Source organism: Haemorhous mexicanus, chromosome Z, assembly GCF_027477595.1.
Source record: "Haemorhous mexicanus isolate bHaeMex1 chromosome Z, bHaeMex1.pri, whole genome shotgun sequence".
NCBI classification, from domain to species: domain Eukaryota; kingdom Metazoa; phylum Chordata; class Aves; order Passeriformes; family Fringillidae; genus Haemorhous; species Haemorhous mexicanus.
The window spans coordinates 11,208,737-11,235,805 of NC_082381.1; the positions used below are offsets into that span (position 1 = coordinate 11,208,737).

The 27,069-nt window shown below is 43.5% G+C and overlaps 1 protein-coding gene across 3 annotated transcripts in view; it reads right to left on the reverse strand.

Moving 5' to 3' along the window:
* Positions 1-27,069, reverse strand: part of RASGRF2 (Ras protein specific guanine nucleotide releasing factor 2) — a 131,648-nt gene that overhangs the window by 83,882 nt on the left and 20,697 nt on the right. For all 3 annotated transcript variants that reach the window (XM_059874164.1, XM_059874163.1, XM_059874162.1), the window contains exon 2: positions 5,742-5,848. In XM_059874164.1, the coding sequence (XP_059730147.1) occupies positions 5,742-5,848 (107 nt within the window). The remainder of the gene's footprint in view (positions 1-5,741; positions 5,849-27,069) is intronic.

The following is a 27,069-nucleotide window of genomic DNA, read 5'->3' on the forward strand; positions in this document are numbered from 1 at the left end:
ATGGACCAAACTTATTATTGTGGGAAAAACTCGTGACCATTGTCCATCTTGGGTGTAGCCCATGGGAGGCCTCTGACTGCCCAAGGTGTAACTCTGGAAGGCCTTTAATAAACACCCACTTTATTCTCTCAATCTTGTCCAGCCTCTGTTCTAGGCAGGCACTCCAGGGCATCATCACGGGGATGGAGGTTCAGGAGCAGCCCCTGGACAGCCTGAACAGCTGAGTGGTTTCTGGGGGCTCACGCTGGGTGTCTGTACTGGATGCACCTCTCTGCCTCACTCCCAGCCCACCAGAAACCACAAAATCCTGGTTATTAAAGCACCAGGCCTCAGCTTACACAGTTTTACTGACAGCAAGGCATCAGCACAGCGCAGCTCTGAGATGCCACAGGGAGCTTACAACCAACTGCAAAACACTGTGTAAAATACACAGCAAAGTGTGCCTGCAAATCTGAGAGAAAGACTTGCTGCTTCTGTTTGGTTTTAATTTTAAATTGCCTGTTAGAGGGCAGTAGTTCCTTGTACACCTTAAACAGTGACCTAGGTGAAAGAATTACTCCCATTTTCCTCCCTGCTCTTCTCCCACATCACCTGTGCAGTAAGCAGACCTGGAGGAATGAGATTGATTACAACTAAGCTGGCAATAAATTAAAAAAGCATATTTCCTTTTCAAATCAGTTTCCCAATTAAGTTCACACTTGTGCCTGCATGAAAGGAGGGTTTTTATTCCCACACGTGGGAATTTAAGACTTTGAAATAAGCTAAAGCAGAGAAGTCCAATAAATTTTATTAATACTGCATTCATATGAAAAATAAAAAGCATAAGAGTTTTTGAGCTAAATGCAAAAAAGCCTTAAAATATAGAAGATTTTGTAAGAGAGAGTGATAAGTACACCTCAGTGTATTGCAGGTTAAAGAGATTTTTTTCATAAGAGAACAAGTCCTGGAAGAAAGCCAAACACAGGACCTCCCTATGCAGTCACTGACAGAGGAACTAGGACTTGCCAGGAATAAATCCTCCTGGCCAAAACTGCAGCTCAGAAGGAGCAAACCATGCTCTGCCACCCTGGCTATTAATGAGAAACCAAAATAGTGAAAATTCAAATGAAATGGAAGGGGCAAAAAAGTAAGTACAGATGTGGAACTGATAATGAGGTTCCAGTAAAATATACTGGATTAAAGATCCCACTTCCTGCTCAAAAGCCAAACAATCCCCCATGTGAGGAGGGCGCTCTATGGACAGGGAAAATGGACAACATCACAGCAGAAAAGATCCTTTCATTAGGTACTGGCATCCAAATAAAATTCTTATTTACCCAGAGTGGACCATGGGGTGCAGTGAGATTGCAGCATCCTTTTTTCAACACTCTGTCTATAACTGTCAAAGTAAATTAGACATGGAAGAAATTCTGATAGCTACAAATATGTTTTGGGGGAAAAAAACCAATGAAAAGCAGTACAAAGTGAGATTTTCTATATGTCAATCTAAGAAAACAAAAAGCCTCAACTACCTCAATTGCATTGTCTCAGCTAACACAGGGATTACCACAGCTCCTCATGAGGATATGACCCTCTGGAAAGCAATTAAATACTTCCTTTTCTGAAATGCCAGCATATTCACACGGAACAAGATGTTCCCCGGTCTCTTTTCAATATAAGAGTAGTGGCAGTCTTCTCAATGCCTCCAACAACTTGTAACTAAGACACCTGAGGCAGTACAAAAAAGTGTTTTTAAAGAGCTACATAAAATTCCATTCATCAGTTCCTAAAAAATCCTTAGGTTAGGCTCAAATCAGCAGTGGCACTTCTCCCATTTGTCCAAAATACAGATAAACTTAAGGGAAAAGGTCTAGATCATGATGAAGGCAAAATTCAATCCCTAAAGACAATCTGTGTTCTTTTGTTCAATTAAGTTGGCAAGAAAAGTCTTACACAATGCTCAAAAACTATTATTTTAGCCTCTTTTCATCTATCTTCAGCAAAAGACCCAACGGTTTAGTAACTAATTAGAAACTCCAGGCTGTTCTACTTGACACAATGCAAAGCAAACAAAAGCAGCTTCCAGTGAAGTAGAAAATCATCAGAGCAAGGAGGTAACCCACAATAGGGAATGACACTCCATGCTTACCAACTAAATTTTACAATTTTTTTTGGTGGCTTGTTGGAATTTTGTCCAAGAAAACACAAGAAAGCTGTGTCTGTATCCCTGGGAAACTTCCCCAAGAAAATTTACATACCTATGCAGAAAAGGTGATGAAGAAAATCCCCCAAAATGGCACAGGACCTTGAGACTGTCCCTCACAGAGATGCTCATAGTTTAATATCATCAGGAGGTAGGCCCAAATAAGGTGAAAATAGCCAAATAGCCAAAGGGGTGGAGATAAAAAATACTGATCTTGTTACCTCAGAGACTCAGCTGTCCTGTAAAGCCTGAAATTACAACTCCCTGCTGGAGTCAAAAGTCAGCCACCCTGACCCTGAATGTCACAACCAACTTCTCTGCAAGTTCTCACTATTTTCAGCTGTGCATTGTTTACCATTGCCTTCATTTTGTGTCAGTCTCTACCTTGAAAATTCATGTGTGACATACTTACAGACTGAACTGCAAGGAGAAAAAATTTACCTCATGTCATGAAGCTCTTATTGCTTGTATTACCTTTTAGACCAGGCAATAGACAAGAATCCCAGGATCACTGAGGCTGGAAAATCCCTCCCAGCCCATGGAGTCCCAGCTGTGCCCAGTCCCCACCCTGTCCCCAGCCCAGAGCTCTCAGTGCCACCTCCAGGGGACACCTGCAGGGCTGGGCACTCCAAACCCCCCTGGGCAGTGCCAGGGCAGTTCCTGAGCCCCCTTTCCATGGGGAAATTCCTGCTGGGCCCAGCCTGAGCCTGCCCTGGCCCAGCCTGAGCCGTTCCCTCTGCTCCTGTCCCTGTCCCTGGAGCAGAGCCCAGATCTCCCCTGTGTGTCCCTCCCTTCAGGTAAAGGTTGTACAAAGCCAAACTGATGCTGCACAGAGGGAAGGCCAGGATGGTGCTGTCCCTGAAGGTCCACGAGCACGAGGCAAAAAGCCCTGCTCCCTTCCTCACTGTCAGAAGGATGCCTTGATTTAGCTTTTATATTTTTCAAAACCTGTACTGCTTTAGGGTATTAGTCGAAACTCCAAATAGAGTGTTAGTTTTTGTCTTAACATTTTGGTCAGACAACACAATTCCTCTGGGCCTGAGACTCAAAGACACCTCACAGCCTCAGGCCCTGAAAGTACAAACAGAAGTGATTTGGGAGGAGGAAACTGGGGTAAATGACTTCATTACCTGAGGCTGGAATTGGAGGATTAACCCCTGAAATACAAATGGACCAAACTTATAATTGTGTGAAAAACTTGCAACCATTGTCCATCTTGTGTGTAGCCCATGGGAGGCCTCTGACTGCCCAAGGTGTAACTCTGGGAGGCCTTTAATAAACACCCACTTTATTCTCTCAATCTTGCCCAGCCTCTGTTCTAGGCAGCCCCTGCAGGGCATCAAGCACTGCACAGCAAAAGCTGTCCCAGACCAGGCCAAGCCCTGCGGCAGCACGGGGCTGTGGTGTCACACAGGGGACACTGGCCCAGCCCCGAGCCCCAGGGACCCCCAGGGCACGGGATGATGTGGTGACCCACTGCCCACCCGCAGGGCTGGCCTGGGAGAGGACAGGGCACCACTCAGACAATCAGCAGTACCTTCAGTTTTAGCCTTCATTTTCTCCAGATTCTCTGCTGCATTAGCACTTAACTCTGAACTCCACAGAAAGTGCCAGCAGCTCTCCTCCCAGCTCAGTCCCACAGAACAATCCTTGTCCAGCCCCAGAACCAAGGACACCGCTGCAGCTTCAGCCCAAAGAGTGCAAACAGCAGGGAATGGAGGAGAGCAGCCTGCAGGGACTGCAGAACCTGGGACTGGACACTGAACCCCAGCATGGACATGGACCACACTGATAAAAGTGTGAGAATTCATGACTTGGGGTCCATCTTGGGTCCATCCTGGGTGCACCTTGGGAGTATCTTGGGTGGAGCCTTGGCCACACTTTCGTGCTGCCCAAGGTGCATCCTTTGAGACCTTTTAATAAATACCCACTTTATTCCTTTAACACTGTCTAGCCTCTGCTCTAGGCAGCCTCTCCAGGCATCACCAGAGGAGGACACAGCTCCCAAAGCTGGCTGCCCAGGCAGCACAAGGCCTGCAGCCCCAGGGCCTCACTTCACAAGCTCTAAATTAAAAACTACGAGCTGCTCATGTTCAATTTTAGTTCTGAAGCAGAATCACTTCTGTTTACATGGCTCGTGTCCTAAGCAATTCGGGAGCTGCCTGGCTCCTTGAGCGTTACCATGGCACTGCAGATTAGCTGAGGTGAGTGTGGATGGGAGGAGGCTGCAGAAAGTGCATTTCGGCAGCAGCTTTGCCTCCTGTTATAAATGACAAATACAGTTATTGCCTTTCACATTTAGGTATTATCTTTTGATTTGTAAGTTATTATTGATCACAAAGATCCTAATATAGTGCAATATGTGATTCCTTCTAGCTGCTTTTTGGTATAGTATAATCTGTCCATTTAGGTATGCACCGTACAGCTTATAGAAATAGTAAATAGTAATTTGATAAATATATTATCTCTTAGGCCGTAGCATAATATTAAAATAGAGACTATCTGATGTTAACATGCTTTTATTTAACTAACTCAGAGAATGGTGTAAGATAATTATGTGGTTCCTTGCATTTGTGGACTGAGTGGTAAAACAAGAGTGACAAAAACCAGAACCCAATTTACTGGGTCCTCGTTACCAGGGAGTGTAAAAACAACAGGATGGAACCACAGGAAATAAAATATATTGGTTTAATTTACAAGATGGTATGAAGACAAGCCAAAGGTTAAAACCAACCAAAAGAACATCTAAACCCAAAGGAATGTTTGAATATATACAGACCCAATGCAAACTCTTATGAATATGCATGTACCCCTGTAATGTAACAGTATATAGAGAACATGGTTTGGGTCAATGGTTTGCTTTTGGCAAATAGCCAAGCACCCCAGCACTCGATTTTATCCCTTCTATCCCTTATTAGACTTTCAAAAAGTTTTGAAGAGTGAGCATTGTTTCTCACACCTCCTGCATTCCTCAGGCCTTCAGTGAGATGACTTTAATTTAGATTACACCTAAACCACGGCCACTTGCCACACAGGCCTCTCCTGAGGCACAGACTACTGCATGGCTCAGGGTCCTACCACAACCCTTTTCACAAAACTGTGGTTCAGGAGGTTCAGAATTTCAGTTTTGAAGTCAAAATTTTATTTGTCACACTTCATCATCTTAGTGGCTTCACCTCCTCTTTCTTACATTTACTTCTCTGTAAGAGTTTTTAAGGAAAAACTCATTTATTCATCTGTCATATCATTAATTTCCTCATTCACATGACACACTTGTCTCTAACAGAAGACTAATCCTAGGGCTTCTTTATAATAAAATAATATTCTTCTGGAACTAATTTCAACAGCAGCACAATTGCTTATGAAAGATAAAAGACAGTGAAATAAGCATTGAATGTTAAAGGTGTTTTTTTCCTATAAGGTACTCATGAATTGCAAACAACACCCAGCTAATACATGTAATCATTTCTTTCTGTTTGGAAGATGGGTTTAGGTTCTCAAGTATTATCCATTTACCTGTAATAAAATGGATCAGAGGATCACAAATCGAGTTTCATACCTTGCTTGGTGAATAGCTTCTACCCACTCATCTCCATCAACCTCATCCTCACAACGCAGCTCCAGTGGCTTCTGCCCCTCATGGCCAAAGAGAACAGTAAAATAATGCTGCAAATTAGAACAAAGGAAAAAAGAGTTCAGAAACTCTTAAATTTAAAAAATATATAAAATTTTAAAAAACAACAACAAAAAAAAAAACTCAACCAAACAAAACAAATAGAAAATACAAAAAATATCCCACCCACCAAATAAAAATCACCAGAAGACTTTCTATACTCAGCCCAGTGTGTTGCCAGCCCAAAGAACATGTATTTTAAGTTTTAGTCTTGAAACATGAAGTTAAAACTACTCTGAAAATATTCCCCTGTGTATCAAGGTAATAGCTTTCATGTACTTATTGCTAAGTTATTGTTCTTAAACTTCCACATCCAAGACAACAAAATACAATTCCCTAAAGAGCTCCTACAGCCAAGTACAACAACAACTACAGTGGGGTGTCTGTAGTTCTCTCTTGCATTTTTTAACCTAAAACTTCCCCCACAAGCCAGCGTGGGGACCCAAGCCTGGAGCCACCACAACCTCCGCCCAAAAACGCAGATTGTGCATGGGCTCTAGCTTATTCCCCACCTTCCCAGAAGAACAGGGACCCTTCTGTTAGGAAAATCAACCCACCAACAGCAGGGGTTTGTGTCCAAACAGCAGACAGAGGAGCCCTTTGCCTTTATTCCAACCAAGGCAGAGGCCATGGGCCATTCCCCTGGGGTCTCTCACGTTTTTGGAGGTGCAGCCTCCTTCTTATCCCAATTCCCAGCCACATTTCCCTTCTCTCTTTCCCCTTGGCTGAGGGACTGGAGAGGTTCAGACTTCCCAGAACACCTGATCCCAGAGATTCCCCTCTAATGCACAACCCTCCCTTTTAATGTTTAATTCTTCTGGAATGTAGGGGGTTTTCTTCTTCATTGCTTCTTTCACCTTTCAATGTCTAATTTCATTTCTCAGCAAAGCTAAAGTTTATTTGCAAAACCAAATCTCTTTTTCCATCCATCAGTCAGTGAAATCCTTCCCGTTGTTTCTTTTATCTCCCAATGCTGGCTTTACTGCCCAACAGACCCACAGCTTGTCTGTAAACACAAATCCACTATTCCTCTCACTTCTCGTCCATCACACTTCCAAAACATGTTTTCCCCTCTCTCAAGAAGTCTCACCCATAACTATATGGCAACTACCTTTCTTTTTTTTTTTTTGCGAGAAAATGCTATTCACCCAAAATCTCACATTTCTTGCATGAAGGCCATTTCCCTGTGTTCCACAGAACTTTCAGGGAGGTTTCTGCCACTGTCAGAACACAGCATAAACAGATTTAGCTGCTGGGGAGGGGAGAGCCACCTTAGCTCCCATTTGACAGGGATGGATATTTACAACCTTATTTTGCACAGCTTGTGTAACAACTTACAGCCAGGCAGCAAACAGGCTTCTTCCAGCTCAGATGAAAACAGATTAGAAAATATTCTACCTAAACACACACATTAATTTCCACAGGTGTCCTAGATACACCCTTTAGAAATCCAGGATTTTCACAGGCAGGAGGAAGAGTGAGGGTCATAAAAACACCTGGGTTTGGGTCTGAGGTCATTCAGGAGAAATTCTGACTGAACTTGTCTGGATCCCTCCACTGCCCTCACTGCCCAGAACTCCTCAAGCCCTCGTCCACCTCCACACCTGTGCACAGGGAACAGAAATTCCTGTCTGGGCTCCAACAGCCAAACTCAAGCACTCCGACATTTGGCTTCCTTTTGGGTAACACAGCACAGGAAAAGGCATTCCAGGAGGAGAAATTATTCACTTGTGCATTGTATTAGTTTGTTAAACAGCACCATGCATGTAAAAAGCAATCTTCATGCAGAAGAGCACCAGAACTGCAGGATTACAGACAATCACCACAGAAATGAGGCCGAATCAGAAGCAGCATTCACATTTAACAGGCTTTAACTAAATGAAGTTCAGGCTCAGACCTGTTAAGTCTCAGAAATTAAAGAGCTCCAGAGCCCAAAAGAGGAATAATAAATGAGTACAAGGACAATCTTATAACAATCTGAGGTTTCAACAGAGCAGATCACTTCAACCTGAACACCATGAATAGCAAGGAAAAACCCATTTAATCAGGTCCATACGATTCTCCATAGCAGTGAAAGATAAAAGCTTTTACAACAATACAGTGCATTGGAAATAACCTACAGCACAGTGAAAAGTGCAGCAAGATTACACACAAATGTGCTCTGTTTATAGAGTGGAATAGTCTATTTTAAAAAGCATATTTAAAGATAAATCACACTGTTCAGCACTGCATATTATGTAACAAGTTATTTGCGTTTCATAAAGCTGTTACATACAAAATTAGAATAAAGACTCAAGTGCAGACAAGCACTGGATTTAATCCCATTGTGTGGGGATTCAAGTTAAAGGGAGAGACAATATCAGAGTCCTCCCTACTTTCAAAGTGCAGCAACTCAGACCTCTTTAAAGCAAGACTTGCAGTGATCTCATGTCACAGAATTTAAACTCAGAGGTGTGCAGTTACCATGGTGACAGGCACGCCAGAAACACACAGTTAGGCCAAGAAAATGCATACAACATTTAAACTAACTTAGAGGGCAACCACAGTAGGTCTGGACCCAATGACAACTAAAGCTAAATTACAGACGGCATTTGTTTTGAAATCACCTACATCTGTCAGCCCCCCAAACAGGCATATTGCATTCTAGCATTGGCATCAGCTTTCACTTCATTTATCCAGAAATAATCAATTCTAGAGCACAAAAAGTGCAACAAAAATACCATAACATGCCTCTGAAAACAAACTCAAAGTCATATTTAAATTCTCTTTTCGAAATAAATGTAAATTAAAAAAACTAATTCACTACAAGAAAATAAGATGGTGTCTGTGATGCACTATTACATTCTCCAGTAAGTGATGTATGTGAGTGGGCCTGTATATATAATTACACAGAGACAATATAATTTTAGCACTGCCATTCAATACCAAACAGTTCAGCCTGCACATCACTGCAGCACAGTACAGGTAAAAAAAACCCCTCTGCATACACACCATCCTTTTCTGAAGGGAAAACAGTAAATATTTAAGCACTGTAGCACATATTTACATCAACTCCCCTCATCACCATCATTATCCCGTCTGTCGGATATCAGGAACACACTTGTGTTTCAAGTTCAACTAGACAATTTTGTTGTTTATGTTTATTCTGAAAACCACTGGAATCATAGAGGGTAATATGAACAATCTGTGTTTTGACATAAAACAAATGAACTAATTTCATTTCGAGGTGTCTTTTCAGTATTCAGTGACACGGAAAGGCTTCATTTGCACAAAAACACCTTTGGCAGAGTTTTTGAAGGTAAAGCTGGGGAAAAAAAAGAGGAGAGGAAGCTTCAGGTAGCTGGCACAGGTATGAAGGCATGAGTGACAGCCAAGGAAGGAGTTGAGGGACATCAGGAGCACTGCTGTGTGTCACTCCTTGGCTCCTACCTGGGGCTAACCAGAGCTTCTCCCTGCAGTGAGAGGAGCAGTGAGGGAGGAGCTGATGGGTGCCTGCTGCACAGACAAGGCTGGAGCCAGGCTCAGACTCTGGGTGCAGAAATCCTGCACCACAGCTGGGCTGCCCAGCAGCTCACAGCACAACTCTGACCTTGCAAAAACGCCCAAGGGATGGCAGCACTCAGAACAAGGCAGCAAACCCTCCGCAGCTCCAACATTTCCCTTTCAGAGGGGAAAAAAACTGTGTTCTGACTAAAAAAAAATAAAATCAATCAGACAAACTCTCACTAAAAAAAAAAAAAAAAGTGTGCAACAACACAGCAAACAAACAAAAACCACACAGACAAAACACCAGAGAAACAGAAATCCAAAAGACACCTCCTCCCCACCTCAAACCCACAGGAAAAAAAAAAAGATTAACCCAAGTGATACGTGCCCTGTAACAGAAATACTGCTTTTCAGACCACTGAGGTCAATGAGTGATGATGCCCCAGAAAACTGCCTTTCCCTAAGATTTCCTTGCTAAACGTAAAACTAATTTATAATAATGCACTGTGAAATTGTCACTTTAAAACTTAGTTGTGCCATGATCTGGCCAGGTGCTATTTCCCAATTTTTCACTGATTTATTGCAGTCCTGGCTTACCTATTCAAGCCAGGATGTTGAGAATAAATTAAAAAGAAAATCACAGGCATCAATATTGATAAGAATGGTAAACAGAGATGAAAAACACTGGTGGAAAATTTGTCTGTGTACCAAGATTGCTACCAAAACATTAAGAGCCATAACAAAAGCCTGTCTTCAATGTGAGCATGAGGAAGAGTAATCATTTGCCATGTATTTAAGGCTTACATTCACTGCCTGATGTTTGCAAGGGCGTGTTACAAACCTTTGATGCTGGAAAAGGTGGCAGAGGTGACTAATTAAAATTTAACATGACAAGCTAAAAATATTTATTGTTCTTGACTTCTAAAGACATTTTCATTTCAGAACCTGGAAGCCTGTGTGCAACCTGAAATGCAAGTAAATTACTGAGCAAAAGAGAACAATCACTGCAGCAACTGAAAACTCCTCAGTAGTCCCAGAAGGAAAAGCAGCAAATTGCAGTCTAAATCAAAGCAGCTTATGCTATCCAAGGACACATTAACTCATGGAGTTTTCAGATGTGTTCTACTGACAGTATTTTGCCCAGCTTCTGAAACACAGAACAAAATGTGTACTCTGTATTACTCACATCCTGGGGAAAGGGAAGGAAAAGAAGGGGAAATGTTGGGAAGAAAGCAGCACCTCTAGGAGAGAATAAGTGGGCAAGGATGAATGTGTGGAGGTGAGGGAAATGTTTGGGGAGAAGGCAGCAATCCCTCACAGAGAGAGATTATTTATTGCAATGTGTGGTGTCAGGACAAGGGGAATGGTTTCAACCACAAGAGGGTGAGATGGGATACTGGGAAGGAATTGTTCCCTGGCAGGGTGGGCAGGCCCTGGCACAGGGTGCCCAGAGCAGCTGGGGCTGCCCCTGGATCCCTGGCAGTGCCCAAGGCCAGGCTGGACACTGGGGCACTGGGAGGTGTCCCTGCCATGGCAGGGGTGGGATGGATGGGCTTTAAGGTCCCTTCCAAACCTAACCATCCTGTAATTCCATGGCTGTGCCAGCAGCATGGTGTGCAGGAGAGCTCCTCTCTGCCAGGGAAGATTCCCCCACGCTGGGACTTGCTGTGGCACCACTCCTGGCAGGAAATCCACATCCCATTGCTGCTAAATTAGCATGAGAACGGAACGATGACAGGACTGAGAATTCATTTTGAAGTTTCCAGGGAGATCTACTGAGCCAACACATTTCATGCTTGTATCACACCAATTAGTAGAAGCTATAATGAGAACAGGATGAGTGGACATCAGAATTAACACGATGTACTCGGGAAGAGTCAGATGGTTTTTGTGCAAGGATGGCATCTCCTCTAAACCCAGAGGAGCTCTCAGAGGGGTCACCAGGTGTTCAGATTGCAACAGAAATGGTTTTCACAGTGATTTTGACTGATATTTAGGGAAATGATTAAGCATCTAGGACTTACAAGAAAAAGGTCACTCCACACATGAAAAAAAAAAGAAAAATGAAAGAAAAATCTGCTCAAAAGCTAGGAAACAGTTGGAATATTGGGCCATCTGTCAGTTCTTAGAATGAAACAAAGTCATCAAAGGACTTCCTCAGGGAATTCTGTTGAGGACTGGGACAGCCATTACAAAGGATGACAAAATTTGTAAATTATTTTAGATGGTAATGATGAGAATCTATTATTAAGAACTTCAATAGGCCTGAGTTACTGGACAGCATGAGGGCAGACGGAATTAATTGTCACAAATGCAAAGTGACACACGTGAGGAAAAACATCCCAAGCCTCACATGTGGAAAGATGGACTTCGTGCTTGGTAGCACCACTCAGGAGCAAGGTCCCAGGAAAACACCATCCCAATGCTCAGCCATGCCAACAGAAGAAAATCAGACTACAGGGGTGGCTGGGAGAGAAACAGAACAAAGTGAACAAGGCAGTTACACTATGAAGCATCCTGAAAACCATGGGCACTTCTGGACTTTTCACACGGACATAAATTGGAAAAGGTTCAGGAAAAAACAGAAGTGGTATGGAAAGGGTTATGTCCCAGTTGGATAACTAAAACCTTAATCTGGGACTCTTCAGCCCAGAGACGGGACAAGGGATGATGGATTTGAGAAGAAGGAGGCTAATTCAGACTGGGTATGAGGAAGGAGTATTTTACCATGAGGGTGGTGAGGCCCTGGCACAGGCTGCCCAGGGGAAGGTGGGTGCCCCATCCCCGGGGACATTCAAGGGCAGGCGGGACAGGGCTCTGACCCACCTGATCAAGGTGAAGTCACAGCTCATTGCAGGGAGGGTTGGACTAGAAAACCCATAAAACAGCCCCTTCCAACCAGAATGTTCTGTAATTCTATGGAAGGAACAACTTCAGGGATGCAACAGGAGTCTGCCAAATTAGGAGGTGTACAAAGTGCATGAATAGAGTGTCACAGGTCTACTTCTTTTCCAATTAAAGTAAAAAAATCTATTAAACAAAAGTCAGAGAAAACAGCTTCAAAACAAACAGAAGAAAGTGGTTATTCACAGAGCTGGTGATAGTCTGGTGCTGCTCTGTGACAAAGGAAGTGGTAAATGCACTGGCAGTGATGTGCAGGGAGAGCAGGAGGTTCACTGTGCAGGATTTCTGGGCTAGCAAACACAGAGAATTCACATATTTGTAATGCAAACAGTCCTGAAGCTGAAAATAACTGGAAAGTCATTTCAGAGCAGAGGGAAGGGAAAAGTAAAATAATATTAAATAGATGCCTTCCCCAGCATGTCCTCACAGCCACGGTGTGGCACAGGTAATTAGAGCAGTTGGACCTTTGGTTGAAGCCTTTCTCATAGTCCTAGAGGGGCTAATTAAAACTTCCCTCGGTGGCATGAGAGTCTTCTACAGCCTTCAGATTGCTCTGCACCTGATTATAAATGAGATGTGCTGGTGCCTTCATAAAGTGCTGGCTCTAACAAGTTTCCTGGGGTTTTTCTTGCTGGTTTTGGGTTCAATTTTGATTCTTTAAAAAAATAAAGAAGTAATTTGCAAGCCTGGTAGAGACACACTGGAGTGTTTCAGGTTCTGTGTTTCTTTCTGGTGACACCTGGGGATTAAGGAGGGGTTTTTTTACTATTTTAGTGTTACTTCATCATCCCTGATAGGTAGACATCAGATACTGAACAGAACTAGGGAGAAACATATTCCAAAGATAAATTAGAATAGGGCTTTTATCTGCCTAGAGCACATTAGAAAATACTGATTTGGATCTGCCACACTGAGAATATTCAGAGATGGGCTGTGGTATCTGCTCCAGGTTTAGCTTCAAACTGGGCAAATTCTAAATATCTTCTTCTGGGTGAGGGATGGGATGGCTTGATGTCTCCTTTCCTCAGCCAATATTGAATTAATCAAGTGCCAACCTGCTCCATAAAATCTATTTTGACAATCTGACAGCGGATCGCCTTCCTGAGCCATCCTGCAAATATTGTCAGGCCAAGAACAACTGAGGTAATTATATGTAATTATGCAATCAACAGTTGTCCCGTTAGGGCGATTACACATAAATGCACCCTGTGTTATAAACCCTTACTCTGTCAATTAGAAAATACCAACCTGCAGAGAAAACAGAAGTCAAGGAATACACAAAGGTCACTGAGGACCTAAATTCTCCTGCAACTCTGTTGACTTGCATTGAAATTACACCAAATTACAATGGTTACAGAACTCGTTTTCATGGATGAGAGAACCAGGCTAATATGGCCCCATCTGCTCTATTTTCAATGCAGACCATTTGTACTTAGCAGCAGTTTCTCAACAGGGGAAAATTCTGCCACATCACAGGAAAATTCTCACAAGCAAAACCTACAGGAATGGGTACAACAAGTAAGTGTAGCTAAATTATTCACTCATAATAAACTGAACACGGGTGCCTTCCTCTCAAAGTGCATTTGACACAGCCCAGTGGGAATTTGCTGCCAGAAACCACAAGCCACTTGCTTCCCAGGGACCTGAGAGCTGCCTTGCAGTGACAGCACAGTCTCTAGTAAACACTCACAGCCCTGCCAGGGCTGCTGCCTCCTTCCCACGTGCACCAGAGCTCCTGGGGCTGCCACTGACACATCTCTGCATCTCATTTCCCCAGGTGACTGATGCTGAGATGTGCCCTGAGGATAATTCTGCAGGCTGCATTCCTGAAAAGTGGAGAGTGATTCCTACAAAGCAGGGCCAAATCCAGCCTGCCCAAGCCCAGAGACAGACAGAGCTGCTCCAAAGACCTGGTGGTGGACACAGCCAGCCCTGTGCTCACCCTCGACCCCATTCCCAGCATCCTGATCCTCCCAAGCACCGGGGAAAGGACACAGTGCTCAGAGCTGCAGCTCACCCTTAAACACAAAAATATTCCAGCCACCACTTGTTGCCTCTGCTCCCTCCCAGGCTTCGGTTTCTCCCTAAAACATTCCTTATGCTGGCAAAGGAACAACCACTCTCTCGGAAAGTGCTGGTTTAATGGTAATTTGAGAGGTTTTCAGGACGGACCCACTCATGTGGAGAGCTCACCAAACGGGCAGGCACCTGCGGGGACCGCGGCAGTGAAATTTCTGCAGTGCAAGTGATGGAGAAGGAGCACAGAAATCCCATTTTCCCTGCTGCAGGTGGGCTGGGAGCACAGCCCCTCACTCCTCATCCCTGCCCCATTTCAGGGTTTCAGCAGCTTCCACTGGGCCTAAACTGGAGGGAATGAACATTCAACTCACTCCAGGTGTTGGTCCCCCCTCAAGCACGGCCCAGGTGACATGAACCAGGACTACAGCCCTGCCACACAACTAAGCACAGTACAAATAAATTAGTAGAAATCCAACTGAAGTAGTAGAAATAGAGCTGTATCAGTAGGAATGTAGCTGCATCAATAGAAAATGTGATGTTCAAGCTGATACAGAAAGACAGATGGGGAAAACAGAAACAGACCAAAGGGAGTACTGTAATCATTTGCAGTGTTAAACATTTTTCAGGACTCAAAGCTTTCTGTGTTTTGCTCTTTTTTTCATGCTGTCTCATTTTTTCACCAGTTGTCACAACCTTAACCTTTCTCCTCGTACTGACAGCCTTCCCCTCCTTGTCCAAACAGCAGCCAGAGCTCTCCAGCCCTTTCTTCTGAAACATGGCAGTGAGGAGAGCTCCTCCACACCAATTCTGACACAAACCTCAGCCTCTGTTTTGCCCTGCAGAAGACATCCCTGTATTTTAATTAAAAGATCAGACTTTAAAGGCCAGAACGAACATTTATAACCTTCTATTCTGATTACTTATGTAATATGGACCAGAAAAATCTCTCCAGAGGGCTCCTGCATCAAGCATACAGGATCAAGATGAGACACACACCCTCCTTCATCCATCCCAACACAGAAAATAAACACAGAAAATAATTAAAAACCCTCCTGAGCCTAAGTTAAAATTTTCTAGGTAATAAAGTACCCTCACTGCTGAAAACATGCAGCTTCATTTTAAGGAATGAGCAGGCAGGTAAATAATGAAATTATCTGAACAGCCTGTATTTTGAAGATTGCACTCCCATACTGTGCACTGCAAAAGTGAAGCCTGGCTTCCTCAGCAAACACCATCACGTATGTACCAAAAATAAAAAGGAACAAAGATAAATCCACCCCATAGCATTCACACAAACAATTTCTACAGAGCAAACAATTTTGATGTATTAATTTACAGGAAGCAGATTAATTGACTGTCTTCTAATTATATTCTCAAAATATGCAAACACAGCATTTGACATTTTCAAAGCTCTTTACAGACAGTAACTAATCTCTGAATTCCTCTACAAGGGAAGAATAATGGTGCCCATTTTAGACTCCAGGATGTGTGCAAAGATGCCCAAATATAGATCTGCTGTAAAAGAGTTCAACTCAAGACTGCTATAAACAGAGCTTCTCTCCCTGAAGTGAGCCAACACACGATAGGGAAGCAAGAATAAGAAGTCAGCACATCTCAGACCTTGTTACACCCCTGTTATATATAATATTTTCCATCTATAAACATTTTCAAGGAAAAAAATGAAACACTTGAAATATCAAGCAACTGCAGTTTTGTGTGAGATGAGGGACGAGGCTGGAACAGACACACACCAACCCCAGAGACTGACAGGGCTCTGATGGAAAATCAAGGACCACTGCAAAGAGCAAAACACAAGGTTTTCATGACACCTGCATGATTTTATTGCACAGGATAACAGCCTTGTTGGCACCATGCTCCCTGACAGCCACACTCTGTGCTTAAGAAGCCCTGAAGGGTCAGAGCCTCATCACAACCTTGTAAAAAAATTGCCAAGAAAAGTGACAGACTCTGGTTTTCAGCAAGAAAAGGTAATTGCAACACCAGACCTCGACCTCCACCTTCCCTGCACTCACAGCCCACCAGAGGAGCACTGGCTGCTCTGGACACCTGGATCCCACCCAGGAGGGCAGGGAAGGGCATTCCAGAGGCCACGGAGCAGAACACAGAGCTGCTCCAACCACAGCTCTCAGAGGAGCAGGGTCTTCATTAAAATCACCTTTCCCAACCTCGCCCCCAGGACTGTGAGTAGAAAAGTTCCCATTTAGGGACCCTGTTACTGCCTGTCTCAGCACATCTGGATGTTCCAGCACATCTGGACATTGCAGCCCCGCAGGGGATGGCCTGGACTGCACCAAGCCCCTGAGCAGATGGGGCTCACTCAGATGCACAGGCAGACAAAACACAGGCCTCACCTCAGCACATCAAAGGCCCAGTGAGTGAGTCCTGTCCTGTCTCACCCCCTAAAAAAATGTAGATGAAATTTCCATGATGTTGCTACACACATTCCTCAATCTACTGACCTTTGAATTCTACAAATTTGCAATGAAAAAACCCAAACTACCAAACCGAAACAAACCAAAACAAAACAAACCCCCCCCCAAAAAAAGTGAAACAAAACAAAGCAAAACAAAAACCACCACACACACACACACACACACACACACACACACACACACACACACACAAACAAAAAACAAAAAAAAAAAAACCAAAAAAAAAAAAAAACCAAAAAAAAAACCAAAACAACCCACCCCCAACAAACCAAACAAACAAAAAACCAAACACAAACCAATGATGCACCTCACCTTGGCCAAGCAACAATTAAGATGATTCCATCATATGACAATCCTTCCCTATTCCTCAGGACTTCTGACTGTCCATTTTCAGTTTCTGGTTTTGTACAAAGATTGTCTGAAATTTCCTTAACTGTTCACGTTATCTGGCCATGCTGTAACAGCAAATACTCCAATACTACACCTTGCAAATACAGAAAAAAATCTCACACTGACAAGAGTCACAGCCACCAATATTTTATAAGAAGGGTAAGAACTGAGTTGCACTGCACCAATTGTGAGCTGAAAATTAAGTTTTCAAAATTTGGCTGGGGATTGCTGAAATGTGTTCAGGCTTTATGTCAAATGAAATTATGCTAGGGCTGTAAAACCAATGGCATTACAGATAGAATCCACATTTTATAATATTGACTGTCAAAGACCCACTTAGGCAGACATTCAGTTTTTAACAATTTACCTGACTGGAACTACAGCACATGTTTTCTCTCCAGGTGTTACTAATATGTCCCTAATCATATTAACTGTGCTACACTCAAAAAATAGCTTAGTAAGAGATTTTGGAGTTGATTCAGTTTGAAGGTTTTCCAGTGTGGATTACTTTAAACACAAAGACAATATACTGAATACTCACCCAAATTAGTGTCATGGCATATGAAAGGACATGTTGAAGTCTGCTTTTTAAGTAACTCAACAATTGCTCATATTCTCTGATAAGAGGATAGAAAATCCTCACACCTTAGAGAGAATGCCTGGATTTCTGCTCCCCAAAAAACTCTGGTTTCAGCCACACCTGTCCTTCCAGCGCTATTATTGGAGCAGCAGAGTTTGCACAAGAGGTAAATTACTCACGGGAGGAACTTTCATCCCTTCCTCACTCATTGCCCTCATTTTGCACTGCTCTCACCCCGTGGCAGAGCCCCCCACCCACCCAAACACTGAACCCCCGAGAGAGAGAGGGGAAGGGGCTTAACTCAAAGAGACCACAAGGAGCTGCAGAATCACAGAGATCACAGAACCATGGAATTGTTTATGTCGGGAAAGCCCTCGAAGGTCAGAGCCCAGCCCTTCCCCAGCACTGCCACAGCCACCACTCAACCCCGTCCCCAGGTGCCACATCCACAGGGCTTTGAAATCCCCCCGGGGATGGGGAGCCCACCCCTGCCCTGGGCAGCTGTGCCAGGTTGGACAGCCCTTTCCAGGAAGGAATATTCCCAAAATCCACCCTGAGCCTGCCCTGGCCCAGCCTGAGCCGTTCCCTCTGCTCCTGTCCCTGTTCCTGGAGCACAGCCCGACCCCCCGGCTGTGGGGCTGGGAGGGTCCCCAGGACCAGGGGAGAGGTGAGAATTGACTCCAAGGGCTCAGAAGGCTGATTTATTATAGTATCATATTGTGTTAAAAGGAAATTATACACTAAAACTGTACTAAAGAAAGAGGAGACATCAGAAAGCCAGAAAAGAATGAATGATGAAAACCCGTGGCTGACTCAGAGAGTCTGACCCAGCTGGCTGGGATTGGCCATTAATGAAAAACAATTCACCTGCTGGGCGAACAATTCTCCAAATCACCAATTCTCCAATCTCCAATTCTCCAAATCACATCCAGGGAAGCAAAATATGGAGAGGCTGAAGCTTCCCAGGAGAAGAAATCCCGGTGAGGGGATTTTTCAGAAAACATCACGGTGACAGCCCCGGCTGTCCCCTCCTGGCAGGAGCTGTGCAGAGCCACAAGGGCCCCCCTGAGCCTCCTTTGCTCCAGGCTGAGCCCCTTCCCAGCTCCCTCAGCCTCTCCTGGGGCTCCATTCCCTTCCCAGCTCCACTGCTGAGCTCCTTTCCAACACCCGTAGCTGAGGACACCCTTCCATCAACCCTTTCTCCCAGAAAGCTGTTGCAGTTCTGGGTGTCCAGCAAAGAGATGCTCTTTTTCTGCACAGAATTTACAGGGGGTTTGTGATAGAAAAGCTGAAGAACCTCCTTGTTGATGCATTAGCCTAATTTCCATCCCACAGACATTTTCTGGCTGATCCTGATCTCTGGAAGCACCTTTCTGGTAGCAGTTTCCAGGTGTGAGCCTGGTTGTCCCCTCACAGGCCACTCTGCTCTCAGGATTAAATGTATTTTTGGTTTGGACTCAGATGTTTATTAGTTCTTATTTACATAACACTCTCACAAACTGTGAGTTCTGTAGTACTTCGCTCTAACAAAGTCCTATTTATCTTTTTATAAGGTTTTTTAAAAAATAAACTGCTTAATTAAGAAATAACACAAAGTAATTTTTAAACTAAACTAAGTATTCATGGCTCATAATGTGGACTTTTTTATCTAATTACAAAATATTACTCAAACTCATGAAGAAGAAGGTGAAGAAGAAGCACGAGCCTTCATTTTAGAACTTCTATTTTGTTTTATATATATAAAATAAATAATATATATAATAAATACTATAGGTAATACATATAATATATCATAGCTATAATAAATAATTTACATCTATTATAAATAATATATTTAATGGTTATATATTAATATAACCTAGGACTTTAAACGGTAAGTTTTCTACTATGTGATTATATATACTTTTATTTACACTATACACTTATAATCTCAGTTTTATAATTTAATTTTAAAATTTTATAATTTTAATTTTAGAATTAATTTTACAATTTAATTTTTGTACAGCCTCAGGTCAAACATAGTGGTTTTTTGGAGGGTCAGTGTCTGTCAGCACAGAAAGCTGAAAACTCTCAGCAGTCAGGGTTCTAACATCCTGGCCAGAGCAGAGCCTGACCCTGCTGTGCACACACAGGGGATTTGGGAATCTCAGATCTCACGGATCTGAGAACTGGGGAATTCATCTGGGAATGCCACCTCCGTGCAAGGCACAGGTGGCAGGGGCAACCAAGGGCAACCCCAGGCAGGCAGCACCATTCTGGAGAGGACAGAGTTACAGAAGGGTTGCAAAGGGGGGCAGAGGGGCACAGGCATCACTTTCTCTCTCCCAGAAAAGAGTAAATTGCATGCAGAACAATGGGATTTTCTGTTCATTTTCCACAAAGAGAATATTTTATGTTCCTCCTTCTTATGCAACCTCAAATTTTGCTTTCTGTGTCAATACACATCCCCAGCAGCAAGAGCTTTCTCAAGCTAACCTGAATAAACACAGAGATTTTGGGCTCCCAGGGGACATCATCTCTGAGCAGGAAAGCTTCCCATTGTTGCTCTTCCACAATAAATCCTGCAAAGCCCTGGCTTGAGAGGGGCAGAATAGCATCCTCATCTCTCCTCTGTGGCAGGGAAAAGGCCAAATTTACTATTTCTTGCCAGTTTGACAGTTGTGTTTGATAGCTGCAGTTCATTAAATCTTGAACTTGCCATACAATCGAAGAAACTTTTAAGTAAAGCTCTGCTTTCCACGGTTTGTTTCACAGTGTTTTTCATTAAAAATTGATGAAAAATCTGGAAAAGCAAATGAAGCAGAGTGGCAAAACCAGCTTCAGCTGGGATACAAACAGAATTGTTTCAGGGGATGTTATTGCACTTTCTTTTAGTGCTGCCAATACCAAGTTCCAGAAGTTGTGATTTCTTCCCTTCTACTGGAGTTTCAATAAACTCTACTAAAGATCCACATATCTTATATCATGTAATAGAACAGCCTGAGTGATCAAAGTATCCACATAGCAAACGCTGAAATTCAATTTGCTTCTCATTTCTTTTTTCCATTTGCACATAAAAGTCTTGGTTTTAGCTGAAATCCCTCTTCCTCTCAAGCAAAGTACATGGCCTGTTTTTTCTTTTAATTGCAACCAAAACTGATCCCCTTTTTTTTCTTAAGTAAAGAAAAACACCCCATCTTTAAGCCATCAGTTTCCATCCAAATGTCTGAGAAGCAGTTCATCACTCAGAGCTGCATCTAAATACAAACAGTTTCTGTTGTTTTTTGTTCTTAACTCACAGGAATGTATTGTGGGAAGACTATGTCAGAAATTCAATTTCTCCACTCAAAATCCTCTCATTTTTCAGAGCTTTGTAGGCCACATGAACATTACCCTTTTCAAAGGCAGAGAAACACACAGTACTGTGTAAGGATGGAAAAGCCATCCAGTTTTGCTGCTGATAACAAGAAAGGGAAACCATAAAAACCCTAATTTTCTGCATTAGCAGGCATATAGGGCATAATGTAAAAAATACAGTGGGAATTCAGCTACAGCCTTCAGGTCAGTTAAATGCCTCAATCACTTTCTTGCTGAAAATGTGGGGTTTTTCTGCAGCAACAGATAAAATATTCCTTAAGTCATCTTTTCTTGAAAACTATTTCTAACAAGGGGAAAAATACTACTGAATTCTTCTGCTGTGATTTACACCAGAGTTGGGCAAGGGATGGGTAGGGGGTGGCATCAGGTTAAAAACCCCACACCTTTCTATCCTAAAGGAAATTTAAATGCTTCTCTGTATCAATGGTTGTTTAAAAACATAAATTCAAAGAAAAAAAAAACACTTTGTGTTGATTGCACCAATTACTTTTTTTTCCCAGGTCTTTTGAAACTCTTATTTCCAGGAAAATAACTCCAAGGAAAAGGTAAAGAGCAGCAAGCAGGGACACCCCCCTTGGATTCCCCCACTTCTTCCCTTCATTCTTAGAATTCTATTTCTGACACCTCCTCTCTAACTTTTGTAATGTAAAACATTAATAAACTTCGTTGTTCTAGCACTTGCATAAAATGGGATACCACTGCTACTACTGAAGGAGTTGTAGCAATTATGGAGATTGCCATCCCACTGCCTGACATGGTGTCAGAAAGATAACCAGGTTAATTCAGGTTTCCTAGGGAAAGAAACCCGCAAAGCAATCTCTATCAAGCATTTAAAATTATCTTTTTCAAAGACAAAACAATGCAGAGGTGCTTTTGGTAACTAAAGAAAGAGGAATCAAAGTTCACATTTTGAGCACAGCTAGGGAAACATACTGTCTTGTAACAGCCCAGTTCTGTATCCCCATGGTAAAAAAGGAAAAAAAAAAAGGAAAAAAAGCAGATGAATTTACTTGCTTGCTGTAAAAACACAACTGATGTATCCAGATGCAATAAGAGAGAGAAATGAGAAGAGGAAGAATATTGTTCAACCAAGTGGTAGCTGCCAAGTGCCATTCCCATCACTGCCATCATATGCAGGCACATTCCCACCAGGAAGTTTGGAGGAGCTCTGTGGGATCCAGCCACAGAGAACCGACCTGGAGCAAAGGTGCTGCCCTGATTTTGGCAATTTGGGAGTGAAACCTTCAGTGATGCAGCAGTTCCTGGCTGCTGTGGAGGAGCCAGGGGGTGCACAGAGAGCCACAGAGCCAGCAGGGGCTGGAAATGGATCACCAAGGCCAGACCTCAACCCAAACTCTGGGTCCACACCCGGTGTCCCAAGCCCTGTGTGACTCCCAGCAAGCAGCTCCTGTGTCACTGCTTCTTTCTCATCCTCCTCCTGCTCAGAGGAACTCCAAGTGCAATCAAAAAGCACAAAAACCACTCTAAACTCTGTTGACAAGACCCCCTTTTATTCTCCTCCCACACCTTTTCCTTTCAACAGAACATTGCTGGCTCTACGAACACAAGCTACAGTTGTCTCCAGAGCTGCTGAGTAAAGCCACATATATAACAGAGTTATAAAATAATTTGTGTACAAACAGAATATGGCACAGAGGTGGGACAAGCTGTGGTTACAGGTCTTGCTATCCTGGCTCAAATTAGCCACCTGCTGTCCTCTCAGTGGCCACAGCCACTTGCTAGTCCTTAAATGATCAGAGAATGGGGGAAGAGCAGAGTGCTCCCAAAAAAGGGCCATACAATCATGAAAGCACAACTTTTAGGGGCTGCTTTCAGTGGCTACTCTGTGATTGAGAGGCCAGAGTTATTCTCTTTCTAATAATTTTTAAATTAAGGCAAGTGCTATTACAAAACACAGCAGGCAAATGCTTTACTTGCTATCAGTGCTGCATATCTCTTATTCTTTTCACAAGAGATATGAACCTAATTTTGTCTTGCAGTACAACTAAATAACTTTCCAAAAAAAAGTGATGGTTTTTTAGTGCCACAGCTTGAATAGTTGAACAAATCTTAACACTAAGAGAAGCGTCACAGCTCCCTACATATTTACAGGTTTGCCTTTTAGATATTTCAAGTTACCAGGGAAACCCATATCTTGTAAATATTTATATCAGATAAATCTTTAAATTTCCACAAGTGCTGGTCTATGCCATTGCTCCAGCTAAATGACTACCATTTAAAGGTGACACACTGAACTGCAACGTGCTGACAATTCCTCTGAAGCACAGAGCAGGGCACTGATAATGTCATTCAGCTAAAGGGGTTATGCAGCAGAGTCCTAATAAAACCAGCTGCAGGAGGTTCTGCAGCCTAACAAAGTGACAGATGTCCCATTATAACGTGGGGCCTGTGTACAGGAAAAACACCATGTCCTGCTAAGAAGGTCAGTCATCCAAATACAGCTATTTGCACTGCTGGGTGGAGAGTTGGGATGAAGATTTTCACTGTACTTCTGCCAACCACTCACCCAACAGCACCAGAATAATTAAGGATAGTGGGTGTTTAACTCCCAGCAATATGTCCTCTGATTTAGCTGGCTGAATTAGGACCCCCGTGCTGAAACCTTACCATCACCAAAATAAATGCAAAGCTCCACCTGAATGCAGAGGACTCTGGGGCCTTCATGTCTGACTCTGATGTCACTAGGTTAAAAAGCTGCAATTCCAACCCGCACCACCCACCATTCCCAGCACTTCCCCTCCTGCACTAACTCCCAAACAAGCTTCTAGGCACTGAAAACACACCATATGTGAAGGTCCTTACAGAAATTAATGGTTCTCTTTGCTCAGCCTTTTGTTCCACCCCCACTGCTCAGAGAGTTTTCCCTGTCCTGTGTGCAGGTGTGAGGAGCTGCAGGTCACATCACCTGCTCACCTGCAAAAACTCCACAGACAACCAAGACCTACCAGCCACTACTTATACAGTACAAAGAAGAGAAAACAAAGCACTGAAGTTTTTATCTATTACCTCTGGAAGAAAAGAAACCACAAGGCATAAACCAGACACAAACACAGATCAACAAACGTGTTATCATTGTGATGCAGGTACCTTAGGAATAGAAAATTTGCATTTTCTGTTTGCTATCCTACTTCTTTTCCATCCTTGAATATTAAAGAAAATAAATACTATATGCTACATAAAACAAATCAAAGAGCTGGAAAAATAATAATTAGTATCACTTTTGGAAGATTTTTTATGGGCACAAAAAGTAGTAGGAATTTATTTTTAATGTAATGTGGAAACTTAGCACAAGTCAAGAAAACAAAAACTGTTTTTGGCCCACAGGCACAGATTGTAATGCTGATGGGGTGAAACCTTTTCTCTCCACCTTTACACCAAAGCCAGGGTGGAAAAGAGCTCATTTCAGGTGAGCAGAGCATAAAATTCTTACGGCAAGCAATCAAAGCCACAACAACAACAATCTGGTCCCGAGGAGGCTGCTAAACTATCTTATACTTCAAACCACCACAGCTGCACTTTGCCCAGGTTCCTCACTATTCACCCCAGAAAGGGCCTGGCTGCCCCTGGGCTGAGGGGCACAAGTGACCCCCCTACAGCTCAGTGTGGGGGTCAGAGCTGCAGTGACAGAAAAGGCTTTATAGTCATTTCTGCAATTCAGACACACTTCTAGAAAGCTGTTCATGGTCGTTCTCCTCCTCAGACCTTGCCAAATGCTTTTTCTTGCATCCCAACCTACCAACCTGAGCAGTCCCCAGGGGCTGCTGCCAGCAGTCTGGGGATCACTCCGTGCCTTTGGGGGCTTTTGGGGCTACCTAAAAACAGGGCCAGACACAGTTAAGGGAATAAAAAGCAGCTATATTTATTGAAGGGCCTTCAGGTACGTTTTGGGCAGACAAAACCCTCCCTCAGAGGCTACACCCAAAAATTGACCACGGGTCAGGGTTTGCACACTTTTGTAAGTTTGATCCATTTTCACATTGGGGGTTACTCTAACAATTCCAGCTTCAGCTAATGAAGTCATTGACCCCCAGTTTGCCCCCCAGCTCCCTTTTGTTGGCATCTCTGGCCCTGAGGCAGTGAGGTGTCCTTGGCTGCCAGGCCTGGAGAGGAATTGTTGTGTCTGCCCAGGATGGGACAGCAGCAGCTGACACTGACTGTGGGGTTGGGAGTGTGACACTAAAGAACTGCAGGGTCACAAATACATGGGAATTATAAAAGGTAAAATTTGAAGGCATCACTATGACAAAGAAACAGCTTTTGGTTTTTGATCAGCACCTCAGTGTGGTGCTGCTCAGGGCTGGTCATGTGTCACACCCTGGAGCTCAGGGCAAGGACAGGACCCACTGTGGTGATCACACACCTGGACAGGCCAGACTGGTCTCTTTTTTTAGCTATTCCATTATTTTCCATGTGTACTCATGCTCTTCCCTGCTTCCCATAACCAGTGCCCTATTCCCACAGGCACCATGCTCAGCCTCCAGCTGACCTCAACCCTTTTCCTGACTTCTGCCAAGTCTAGTTCAGCTGGCAATCCAGTCAAAAAAATCACTGGATTTTGTGTGACTGACTGCCTGGGAAGTCATTCATTGCCAATTTATCCTTGCTTACTTTCATTATAGGGGGCCATTCCAAATATTTCATGTATTTAAGGCGTGTAACAAAATTTGGCAAAAGTCCAATGTGAAAATTTCCTGAAGCACAAAAGAAAGCTCTTGCTGCTAAATAGGAAGGCTGCTACCATGTAGTTTCCCAACGATTTTTTAAGTAAAAGAAAGGCTAAATGTATCGTACACATACCCAGAAAAACTGATTTTCCCTGAAAATGACTGTCCTCTTTCGTTGTGAAATTATTGTGTATGTTTAAGGCATGGTGTGGGACAATAATTGCTTATAAAAACCAGCATATTTCCTTCACATGCAGTGTCTCAAATTCATGTAATTCCCTGGAAAACTCTACCCAGCCATCAGTTGCTGAGCCCAGGAAAGAGTGGAGATCAAACTCTTGGTGTGTGGTGGTGAGGCTGCTTTGACATAATCCAGGCTCAATCTGTGCAGGAGCCAGGCTGGAACCATCCCACATTAATTACATAACAATTATGAACGGCAGGTAATTAGTGCCTTACAGCTCAGGGCTGACACTCCAAGTGCTGGTGCCACCTCTGCAGGGGTTGTCTCGTGCTCTCTGTCCCTAAATGTCCTCTCTGGGTGCTCTGTGCCCCACCACACCAACCCACAGCCCTCCTGCCTGGGGCTCTGCAAACACAGCTGAGCTTTTCTAGCCCCAAAACCTGAGGTATTTTTGGCCTCACTCCTCTCTCAGGGCAGGCCATTGGGAGGCAAACATCGTTGCTGACAAAAAGCTGCAGCGCACAGCATCACTACAGGAGCACTGCAATCACTTTTTCCTTTATTCCACCAGAAAGTGCCCGAGATGAAAGGTCTGCAGCCACACACAAGTGTTCAGAGGCTCTCAAACAAATTGCAGGCTCAACCCTCAGTGTCCTGGACATCAGCAGTGCCGCAGGGGCTCACACTCAGAGAGAAGGCAGCAGAGCTCCTCTGTGCTAAGGCAGGGGTGCAGCACTGGAACACTCAGAGAAAATAAACTGGGGCTTTGGGGTTCGTGGTGAAATGCTAAGCGAGGCAACAGGGCCATAGCTGTCAGTGATGTCCTGTTCTGCAGCCATCAGAGCAGCTCAGACCACAAACCAGGCATCAGTTTCCACTTCTGTCTGACTAGGAGACCAATTGTACTGCTAGTTTTCAATAGCTTTTTTTTTTTTTCTTTTTTAAATAGAGTATTTGACAGTATATATTTAAAACAAAGATATTCTTCCTGCTGGCTGTCAACTGATTCTGGAAAACCTGAAATTCTGGCCTGCTGGTGGTGTGGCTAACCCTACAGGAGATGTGCAAGCATTATTTTTAAAACACAGCCTGTGGCAGGGACATGGCAGTTACGTAAAAATTAAAAAAACTCGGGCCAACACTAAGGGTGTGATGG